Below are 10570 nucleotides of genomic sequence, written 5' to 3' on the forward strand. Positions count from 1 at the left end.
CAGTCTACTGCCAAAGGGTGTTAGGACAAAGATGTTTCATCTGAGCACAGCACCACCTCACAGCAGGCAGCAAAGCCGGTATAGCTGAGATATCTCAGAGCCCTTCCTGCAGGGGCCCTGAGGGTTCATAAGTAGCAACAGTGCAGGATTTCACAAGGGCCATGTACTTAAAGTCTCCAGTTGAACAGCACTGTGTGTGAAACTCAGCCAGCCAACCAGGAGATCCCCTGGGTGTAACCACCAGCTGGAGCTTTAGCAAGCATGGTAGCAAGTATTTTGGGTTCCAGAATTTGATCTGCTTCATGAGGAGTGTTCTCTGGAGTCTAAACATCTATGTTAAATTCAGTGGCAAAAAACTATGGTAACACAGAGTTAAGGTTGCTTGGTGGTATGTCCCCTTGCAGAACACTGAGTTGAGCAAAACTGAAATTTAGAAAAGCAGGAAATCCACAGTTAAGGAGCCCATGCAATCTTAACTCTGCCATCTTTCAGCAGTGGCCCAATACACACACTGACCCCATTACTCTGCCAACCCAGAGTTACTGAAATGCACAAGCTCTTCACCTACTTCTGCAACCTATTCACTCTCGCCCACAGGATTCCATCTAACACAGGGGTTCTCAAACTGGGGATCGGGACCCCTCAGGAGGTCACGAGGTTATTACATGGGGGGGGTCACAAGCTGTCAGCCTCCACCCCAAGCCCCGCTTTGCCTCCAGCATTTATAAAGGTGTTAAATACATTAAAGCGTTTTGAATTTATCAGGGGGTCGCACTCAGAGGCTTGCTATGTGAAAGGAGTCACCAGTACAAAAGTTTGAGAACCACTGATCGAACACCATTAAAGGACAAAAAGGAAACATTGGGGTCATTAGCCACACCCTACACTCTCCTGAGGCACAGCAAATTTCAAAGGAATCCAACCAAGCATGTTCATTTTAGAGGACTTAGGAAGTTAGACCTTTAAACAGAAATCTTGACACAACCTTAACTACAGCAGCACAACCTTGCCACTATAATATGCCCCAGTGTTGAGGAATTAATGCTCCCACGGCATGTCTGCATCACTGTTCAGTGAGCAGTGAACTCCCTAACAAGAACTAGGCATGGAGCTGTGCTGATTCCAAACACAGGAGTGGAGGACGATGATTGTTACGGGGAAAGGATGAATTTTAGAAGAAACCTGAAGATATTTGTCTTCTAGGAAGGGTTAAGCAACAGAGGGAGAAAATAAGGGCCCAGGTTCCCTTTTTAAAAAAATGCACCCCTTAATAAAATATTGACTTTGACCTGCAAGAGAGCATTGCTAATACTTCATAAACATTTCCGATTTAAGCCTCAGCACCTCTGATGTAGGAAGCCTTATCTCCATCGTCCAGATGGGAAACCGAGGCAGAGAGAAGGTAAGTGACTGACTCAAGGAGACACCGTGACTCTGTAACAGAGCTAGGAACAGAACACAGCTCTCCTGATTCCCACTCTGGTTTTGAGTACAAGGCCGCCCTTCCTGCTATTTGATCGCCTCCCCGACTGAAGCAAAAGTCAGGTTTTCTTATAGCAGTGGGGCACCCATTTGTTGTGCTGCCCCAATGTTCCAAGCCACATGCCTGGTAGTGGAGCATCTCATTTGCCTCCCATCCACAATCTTTGGAAGTAACCCCTGAAACAGATACTACGCTCAGACATAAACCAACACTTATCTGGGCATGGACAAAACCTTGACTAGTACAATGGGACACATGGGGTGTCACCCACACCTGTCCTGCCCCGACAATACCAGGTATGGGGCAGTCACAACTGGACCCGCTCAGATGGATTACCTTCTTACTGCACCCTCTGCAGGGAGCCTTGTAGGAGGACAACTGCTTCTCCACATTGGAGGCCTTCTCCACCTTTTTGGGGTCAAAGGGCATGCGGCAGAGCGGGCAAAGAGGAGATGGCACTTGGAGACATGGTTGCAAACATTCCCCGCAAAATCTGGAGGAGAAACAAAACCATTAAGTTGCTCAGAGGAGAACCATTATTTATCACAGCCCAGGGGAGGAGAGGAAAGGGCGCCGTGGCATTTTGGTTCCCCTGCACATGCCCTCTGATACACCTACTCATAGGAAGCCCTGCCTACTGCCTCCTTGGGAGTGCAGGAATTGATCCCACACAGATCAACGAAACTGGTTTCTCCTCAGACTTTAGGAAGCTGGTAGGAGCTTTTTGGTAGCCACCAAAGATCTAGTAACATCTATGAGACCTTGGGGCATGGAAACGGTTCCTCCAAGTAGATCCAGCAGGCTGAACTACCTCATTACACATCAATGCACTACTAATACGCAGCAATCAGCAACTCCTGACTCCTGTTTCAAAAGCAACACACTGTGCATCTGAGTTACAGGCCTCATCCAGCCATCCCACTCTGCTTTATGGGGCCATGTGGGGGCTCACAGGCCACCTGAAGCCGAGATTTGAGACGTCCACCTACTTGTTCCTTCTGGCCACTACTCTCCTGCTGTAGTTTGCTACCTCCCTCCTGCATAATCTAGACACTTCCCTGAATTTCCCAAACTAGTCACAGGGCTACTGAACCTGCTGGCCAATTTGCCTTCTCCCTACCATCTGAAAACGGATGCTTTATACATGCAGAGACTTCTACGAGTACCTCCAGAGACAGAGCTACCAGAGCACCCAGCCAGGTTGCAATGGCCAAGGGTCCAAAGAGAAGAATCTGGATGTGTCCAGAACCGATGGCCAGGGGGCGGGGCTTCTAAGTGATGGACTTGCACAGAGCTGAATATGCCCATTGCATGCATGACCGCAACAGACCAAACACACTCAGGTTGTTTCCCCCACAGGAAGGCAGGTTTGCTCCCCAGGAGCCAGTGAGCACATGTCAGGCTGCAGCCAACGTAGCTGTCATGGTACAATTCCCCACTCTGAACCTTATGTCCAAGAGATGAGGTACCAGCATGAATTCCTCTAAGCTTGATTACCAGCTTAGGACCTGTAGCGCTGCCACCAACCAGGAATTCCAGTGCCTGGTACACTCTGGTCCCCCCAAAACGTTGCTCAGGGAACCCCAAGACCCAGACCCTCTGGATCTTAATACAAGGAAAGAAAACTGTTTCCCCCACCGTTGTCTCTTCCAGGCAGGCTTCCCCTCCCTGAGTTACACTGGAGAATCACTGTGATTCAAACTCCTTGAATCTTAAACAGAGAGGAAAATTCACCTCTCCCTTCTTCTCTCTCCCCCTCCCAGACTCTCCCTGAGAGAGACAGTAATCCTAACACAGAGAGAAATTAGCCTCTCTCTCCCCCGTCCCTCCTCTCTCCCCACCAAGTCCCTGGTGAATCCAGACCCCATCCCCTGGGGTCTCACACCAGAATAAAAACAAACAAACAAACAATCAGGTTCTTAAACAAGAAACTTTTAATTAAAGAAGGAAAAACAGTAAAAATGATCTTTGTAAATTTAAGATGGATTATGTACAGGCTTTCTCAGCTATAGACACTGGGAATACCCTCCCAGCTTAAGTACAATTTGAACTCCTCCCAGCCAAACACACATTTAAACTCCCCCCAGTCACACATTTGCAAAACAAGAAAACAAACATAAGCCTAACTCGCCTTATCTACCTCGTACTCACTATTCGGAACTGATAAGAGCCTGTATCGGAGAGATTGGAGAGAAACCTGGTTGCACATCTGGTCCTTCTCAGAACCCAGAGTAAACAACCAAATTCTAACGGCGCACACAGAAACTTCCCTCCCTCCAGATTTGAAAGTATCCTGTCCCCTGATTGGTCCTCTGGTCAGGTGACAGCCAGGCTGACTGAACTTGTTAACCCTTTATAGTCAAAGAGATATAAGTACTTCTGTTCTATTAACTCCTACTATCTGTTTATGACAGTAGCATCTGCAGGGGCTGACCCGATGTGGTTACGAAGTTCAGGCTGTGCAAAAAGATCTGGCTTTGCATTACTGCTCCCCCTCGCTTCCCCCACCGTGGCCTCTCACAGAAGGGTACCTTATGCTAGAATTAACAAGGTTTCAGATCACATGCCGAGAGCTAGCGATGCTATCTGGGGCAAAGTCAGCCCCTCTGGACCCTTGGTTCCCAAGCCTGCAGGAATTAGGAGTGAGACCGTCAATGGACTTGGCCTTTGGGGAAGGGGACACCCTTCTACCATCTGGTCCTTCATTAAGGAAAACAGTGAGTGAGGTTGGTTTGTTCCAGGCTGTTTCTGCACAGCTGAGCTGACATACTGCGGTGATGGGGGCCACAGAGGAACACAGACAGAGGTGTTCACCTAACCAGACAGCAGAAGCCATGCAAGTGACATACTTGCCACACTGCTCCTTTAAACCAACACAGAGTACCTGGATGCTAACAAAGGCCAGAGTTAGGTCTGCTTCTGCTCATACCACCGTCCATCCAGGAATTCACCTGTGCCCCAAGTGAGGACCTACCAATGTGACTGTCTTTCCATGGTAGCTGGAGGGTTAAATCTCCACACACCAATTCAGAACCGTCCAGACTTCAATTGCCGGAGAGAAGTGACCACTCTTTGGGGCTGAGGAGCACTATTAGAACCTACCGCAGCCACCCTGGGCCAGGCTAAAGGGATGTTGGGAATACCCCAACGACATTTCTTCAGTTAGAGTGAATGATGAGTGCACCATCTCTAACGTCAGGCCTATCTGTAGACATGTAGTGAGAAGGAGTGTTCAGGGAGTACATGCCAGAAAGCAGACAGGAGCCTGTTGCCCTTGGCAGACTCCATGCTGCAGTACACAGCATCACACGAATAGGATCTAATTGATCTCCATGTGTACCCATGCACAAAATACGAGCTGGGAAAGAGTGCTCTGCTCTGAACCACAGACAAAGGGTAGGAAGCATTAGAGCAGTGATCCAGAGACCCACAGCGAGGCAGCAACATCAGGCAATGTGCTTTCGCTGCAGATGGTCACGCAATGATTTTCAAAAAGAAGCCATTTAGGACTTCACGAGAAGCAAGTAATGGGCCAGGACACATTGAGATTAGGCTGGGGATCACAAATCATAGAATACCAGGGTTGGAAGGGACCTCAAGACCCATCCCCAGACAGATTTTTGCCCCAGATCCCTAAATGGCCCCTGAAGGATTGAACTCTCAACCTCTGGGTTTAGCAGTCCAATGCTCAAAACCACTGAGCTATCCCTCACCCCCAAAGTCCTTACGCCTGCAGAGGCAGGGACCTCAAATCAAGTACTAGAGAGGAAATTCTAGGAAATAATCTTTTGTACTGGAAACAGGCCTCTGGGCTATGGGTGAGACAAAAACGGCAAATGGCAAATCCCACTTGGTAGCACATCAGCCTTACCACTGTGAACGGATTTGTCCGGAGCGGAGCAGCTAGTTGGTCATACCGTTTTATCTTGAGCAAAAGGAAAACTATAGACATCTGTACAGATGAGCTGGGATCCCTGCTGAAAATAAACTGAAAGCTATAGTTTGCAGGGCTTTGGAGCTGTGCTCCGGCTCCAGGCAAAAACCTGCAGCTTCACTGCTCCGGAGTTGCTCTGCTCTCCAGCTCTGGTCTCCGCTTCAAAGCCCTGATAGTTTGAGCCTGGAAAGTTTCCAGACAGCTATATTAAGAACCCCATCCCTCCCTTGCTCATCCCAGACATGCTCAACAGCTCTGAAACAGACAAACAGAATCTGCAATTAATCCATAATTCTTTAAGGTCAACATGCAATCAGTTCATTATCTGCTCCCCAATAACACAGAGTGGAGTTTACCCAACACAGCCTTGTCGCCCACGACTAACTCTTGGAGTGAGGTTGGATGTTTCAGTTTAGACCTAGGTGGGAAATGTTTTTACTGGTACCATGAATATTTGAAAGATGGAAATCTGACCCACCCCCATCTCAAATTGGGATGAAAAGTCAAAATCTCAAACTTCTGCACTAAAACATGGATTTTTTTTCCCGTTTCAGATCAATCAGAACATCTTGTTTCGACTTTACCTTTCTTCTCTACCCTGTCCTATTTAATGAGGTGAAATTTCAAAACAAAATGTCATTTTGACCCAGACAACCAGAATTTTTATTTTTGAAAATGTCAAAATAAAACGTGGCTCCGTCACATGCTCCCTGCGCAACTCCAAGGAAGTTGCTTCATCTCCTTGTCTCAGTTCCCTATTAGGAAATACCATCGGCCCCATTTTGCATTCTCCTACCCTTTGCCTGTCTTGTCTGCTTAGCTAAGCTCTTCAGGGCAGGGACTGCCTCACTGTGTGTTTACACAGCACACTAAGGCCTTGCCTCAGTTGAGGCCTGCAAGCATGATGGTAACAAGCACATGACAATGCAGAGGACTGTGGTATGTGCCAGTTCCAACACTCACCTCATGCCACTTGGTTAGTTTCCTGCCACTGGTGTGACCGTCCTCAACGACTCCCCTGCTTGGTGCAAAGATGGACACTCTCGCACATTAAAGGCAGCAGGTGTCCTCAAAAGCTGCACTTCCTGCCAGTCTCTCTGGATCAGTGGCATGAGGAAAGGGTGATAGATACATATGTACAAGCAGCTCCTGCTGGGAGGCAGAATTCACATGGTCACTACTCTGCTCCTGAACAAAAGCAGGGAGCCACCAGTGAACCTGCCTTCCACCCACACTCCTCTCCTCAGCAGCTTCCAGTGCAGCATATTGCACAGAGGGAAGGACCCCGGGGATCCTCTTAGGCTCTGTTAGCACAGGCAGCTCGCTGAGTCCAGCCCATTAGACAGGCAGGATGACGAAGCAAGTTAAGTAGTTTGGTCACCGACTCAAAGGCACTTTGGTCAAATAAACCCACAGCTTCTCCAAATCCCTCCCAATGCTGCCTTTGCCATCACTACTGAGTACTGTCTCTTGGGCTCAAGTTCTAGCTCCCACAACCTTTTCCTAGTGAAGACAAGATCTAAAGCCCTCATGTGCACGTTGGTCACCTCTCCTTAACTCCTGCAATCTGCTCTCAGGTCTCCCTGCTTCTCCCTCCAGATGCTGCTAGCAACCTGCATCACGTCGCCAGCCACCTGTGCAGACTCTACCATTCCCCACAAAGCACAAGCATAGGACCTTCAAAGCTCTGCTCGCCCACAGCCTCATTCCTGCCTACTCCCTCACAGGGACTCAGCCCTCACCCATCTCTTCCTTCCATTCTGACCCCAGTGCCAGCTCCCTCCTCTTCACAGCAAAGCCGTCCAACATTGTCTCCTGCAAGGTTTCTACCTGTAGCCGGTGCATACACCACTGTCTCTACAGAAGGGATAGGCACAGCGATATACATGGCTGCCCTCCACATCACGCTCAGTTATTACTGAGACAGTACTGCAGGTCAAAGCTGCCCGAGCGACCCAAAGAGGACCAGAACAAAAGGAGGACTCCTGCAGGAGTCACCATTGCAAGGCTAGGTACCAGAACAGTAACCTCGTTGGGGCCGGCATTGTCTCCTGATCCACTGACACTGAAGCTCAAGCAATAGAAGGAATGCCACTGGGACAGAGAGAGGCCTCAAACTGGACCAGCCAGCTTGGTTTGATGTAGGAGCATGCACTGCAGAGTCCCTCCGCTCTGCTCTATTGGGAAAGCCCCGTTCTGAACCGAGTCTTGGAATTGCTGATCCTGTCTAGCTCATCAACAGCAAAAGTGAGCAATGGCCAGAGGCTGAGGCCCACAGACCAACCCGGAACCTGCCAGGTTTGTCACTGGTCCAACAGAGAAGGGGCAATTTTAAACTGCAGTCTGTGATTTGGAGAAGTCGGACATTTTTCAGGCTCTGAAGGAAGTTCAAGAAGAGCTTTGGGCCCCATCAGCCTGCTGAGGTGTTTTTAAACTGTTTACTTCCCAGGGGAACATGGCTCAGAATTAAGCATTTGGAAATAGTCAAAGGTGCCTGTGTTCCCTGTTTGATTTAACAGTCTCTCACAGACCACCACTATACAGAAAACTCACACCACAAGAGAGAAGACAGCAGGCCAGGCCCTGTCATTTGAGTCCCCCAAACAGTTAGCCTCTCATCCACCCTCAGGCGATGCTCAGCCTGAAAATGCTGCCCCAGATAGCGCACTCCCTGGAACTGCAGAGCAAAGCTTATCAGCTGCAAGTTTTTCCACTGCTGGTGAACTCAAGTCACCAAGCTACAGTTGTCTATCAGCAGGAGTGTATTTTACATGAACAGAACCACTTAGATGTCTGTCTGCTAAACTGCATGACCCTGTTACCAGGTGTTTGCACCCAATCTCCTCCCGCAGTCCTCCCTTTCCCGATGAGTGTAATGTCCTTGATCATCAAGCGAGGGCTTGTCTACGTGGGCAAGTTTTGGCCCCCAAACTGCCTTTTGGCGAGAAAACAGCAAAGCGTACACACTACAATGGGACTTTTGTCACGAAAAACATCCAGCCCTACGAGATTTTTGTCTTTTCCCCTCCCTTTATTGTCAACAAAGAGCCAGCGCAGACACTGCCGACTGTTTTGTCCACAGAACTAGCTTCCGCCAGTATCCCACAATGCCTGCCCTGACTGCTCAGCTCAGTGTTTTGATCTCCTGCAGGCATGCGCCTCTGCCCTTTCAAAGCTGCAGGAAATGCTCCTGTTCTGCCCGGCACTAGGGACACAGACTCTTGCTGCCGGGGGACGGGACAGTTTGTGCTGCTTTGCCATTCCTCAGCACAGAGAGCTCACCGAGCTACTCACGATGCTGCTCTGGCAGCTGAGGGGGCTGTGAGAGAATCCCAAGATGCGCAGAGATCAGCGATTCCTTCCCACAGCACTGCACTGTGGGATACATACCCACGGTGCATTGCTCACCCTGTCGATAATCGCGTCCCCAGTGTGGGCCTCAACTGCCAGAGGGAGCATGTGTGAACACCCTTTGGCGATTTTTGTTTTGTCGACTTTCGGGTGTTGACATAAGTTTTGTCAACAAAACTTGGTAGTGTAGACAGGCCCCGAGGCTCTCTCTCAGCTTGTTTTGCCAAGAAGGGGCCTGTCCTTCGTGGGGTTTCCCCAGGAGCCTCTGAGCAGATTCACAGATAACAATACAAGCACAGGGCACTACAAGGCTCCATAGTTTCTGCTGCTGTCATCATTAGTAGACGTTCCTTTCACTCCAGCTGCCATTTTACTATGCAGTGCTCGTTCTGCCCTCACACACACTGCTGAACAGCCCACCACTGGCACACCTGGGGGGCAGCTCATGGAATACCCTCCACTCCTTAGCTTAGCTATTTACATTGAGGAGGTGATGAGGGGAGACTGAGGTAAAGTCCAAGATGGTGAAGGAGGCAGTAAGTTTCGCTGTTTCATTCAGCATTGCCAGTATTTAAACTGGAGATCTCCAAGATATCCTGGAAACTACTTCCGGTTGTAACGAGAAGGAAAAATCAAGGGATGGTCTATGAAATGCTTCCTTCCAGGCGTCTTATAAACCTTGCTGCTCCCGCTGTGCCCTAGATCAAAACAAAACCGATGGAATATGACATTTGCTAGCACTGAACATAAGAGTCAGACTGGGTCACACCAAAGGTCCATCTAGCCCAGTATCCTGTCTTCTGACAATGCCTTCAGAGGGAATGAACAGAACAGGGAAGCATCAAGTGACCCATCCTCTGTCACCTATTCCCAGCTTCTGGCAAACAGAGGCTAGGGACACTACCCCTCAAGCTGCCTTCTGCCACTTCCCATCCCGCCTCTTTCATTCTTGCCCAATTAGACTGTAAGCTTTTCAGGGCAGAGCGCTTCCGCCAAGCCCTTTGCATGTTGTCGATACCACACAAGCACACCACCACTGTCAGTATAAGCAGTGTTTGCTCCAGAGTTAAAATAGATCAAAACAAGCAGTGCATGTTCTGACATTTACAATTGCCTCACACTCTGCGGAATCTAGTCCTAAGACACATGCACAGAGTAGTTTTAGGGAACTAGGTGCCTCAGCTGTTAGATGATCTGATACAACAACATAAGAAGCTGCCAATCATGCAACACCCAAACAGACTCCAAACAAAGCTGAAAATTCAATCACTCCATTCAAGACAAGCGCCCCATCGCTCATTAGCCCCTTGGGCGAAATCTGGCCCATGGGCGAGTCAGTCATGGACAGGACATTCAATCCCAGGGAAAGAATCCACTGACTCCCCCTAGGCAGAGCTGAAAGCCAGGCTGGCTCCACACAGTGCGGGCAGGGGTAGGTTGGGGAAGAGGCTCCAGGCCCCGGGTTGGGAGGGAGGTGATGGAGGAGTCCCATGGGAGCCCCCAAGAAGGGCCGGGGGATGGGAGATGACGGGGGGGTCCCCTGGATGCCCCCAGGAGGGATAGGGGTAGGGGAGGGGAGGTGACGTAGGGGTCCCCTGGGTGCCCCGAGGAGGGATGGGGGGGAGGTGACGTGGGTCCCCTGGGTGCCCCCAGGAGGGGTGGGGGTAGGGGAGGGGAAGTGACGGAGGGGTCCCCTGGGTGCCCCGAGGAGGGGTGGGGGGAGGTGACGGGGTCCCGTGGGTGCCCCGGGGAGGGGGAGGTGACGGGGTCCCGTGGGTGCCCCGGGGAGGGGGAGGTGACGG

General features: G+C 50.0%; 2 protein-coding genes across 6 annotated transcripts in view; one reads left to right on the forward strand and one right to left on the reverse strand.

Moving 5' to 3' along the window:
• RNF166 (ring finger protein 166) overlaps nucleotides 1–10224 on the reverse strand; it is a 31339-nt gene extending 21115 nt beyond the window's left edge. For 3 of the 4 annotated variants that reach the window (XR_004371539.2, XR_004371538.2, XM_032764275.2), the window contains exons 1-2: nucleotides 9250–10224; nucleotides 1820–1976 (exon numbers count right to left, since the gene is read on the reverse strand). Coding sequence is in view for 2 of the 4 variants with exons in the window: in XM_032764275.2 (XP_032620166.1) it covers nucleotides 1820–1976; nucleotides 9250–9323 (231 nt within the window). In the remaining 2 variants the exon portion in view is untranslated. Of the gene's footprint in view, nucleotides 1–1819; nucleotides 1977–6380; nucleotides 9206–9249 lie in introns of those variants that run through there. The other variant, XM_032764276.2, reaches the window with a different exon arrangement.
• Nucleotides 1–10570, forward strand: part of CTU2 (cytosolic thiouridylase subunit 2) — a 65974-nt gene that overhangs the window by 41031 nt on the left and 14373 nt on the right. The gene's annotated exons all lie outside the window — the stretch shown is intronic.

Source organism: Chelonoidis abingdonii, chromosome 19 (assembly GCF_003597395.2).
Source record: "Chelonoidis abingdonii isolate Lonesome George chromosome 19, CheloAbing_2.0, whole genome shotgun sequence".
NCBI classification, from domain to species: domain Eukaryota; kingdom Metazoa; phylum Chordata; order Testudines; family Testudinidae; genus Chelonoidis; species Chelonoidis abingdonii.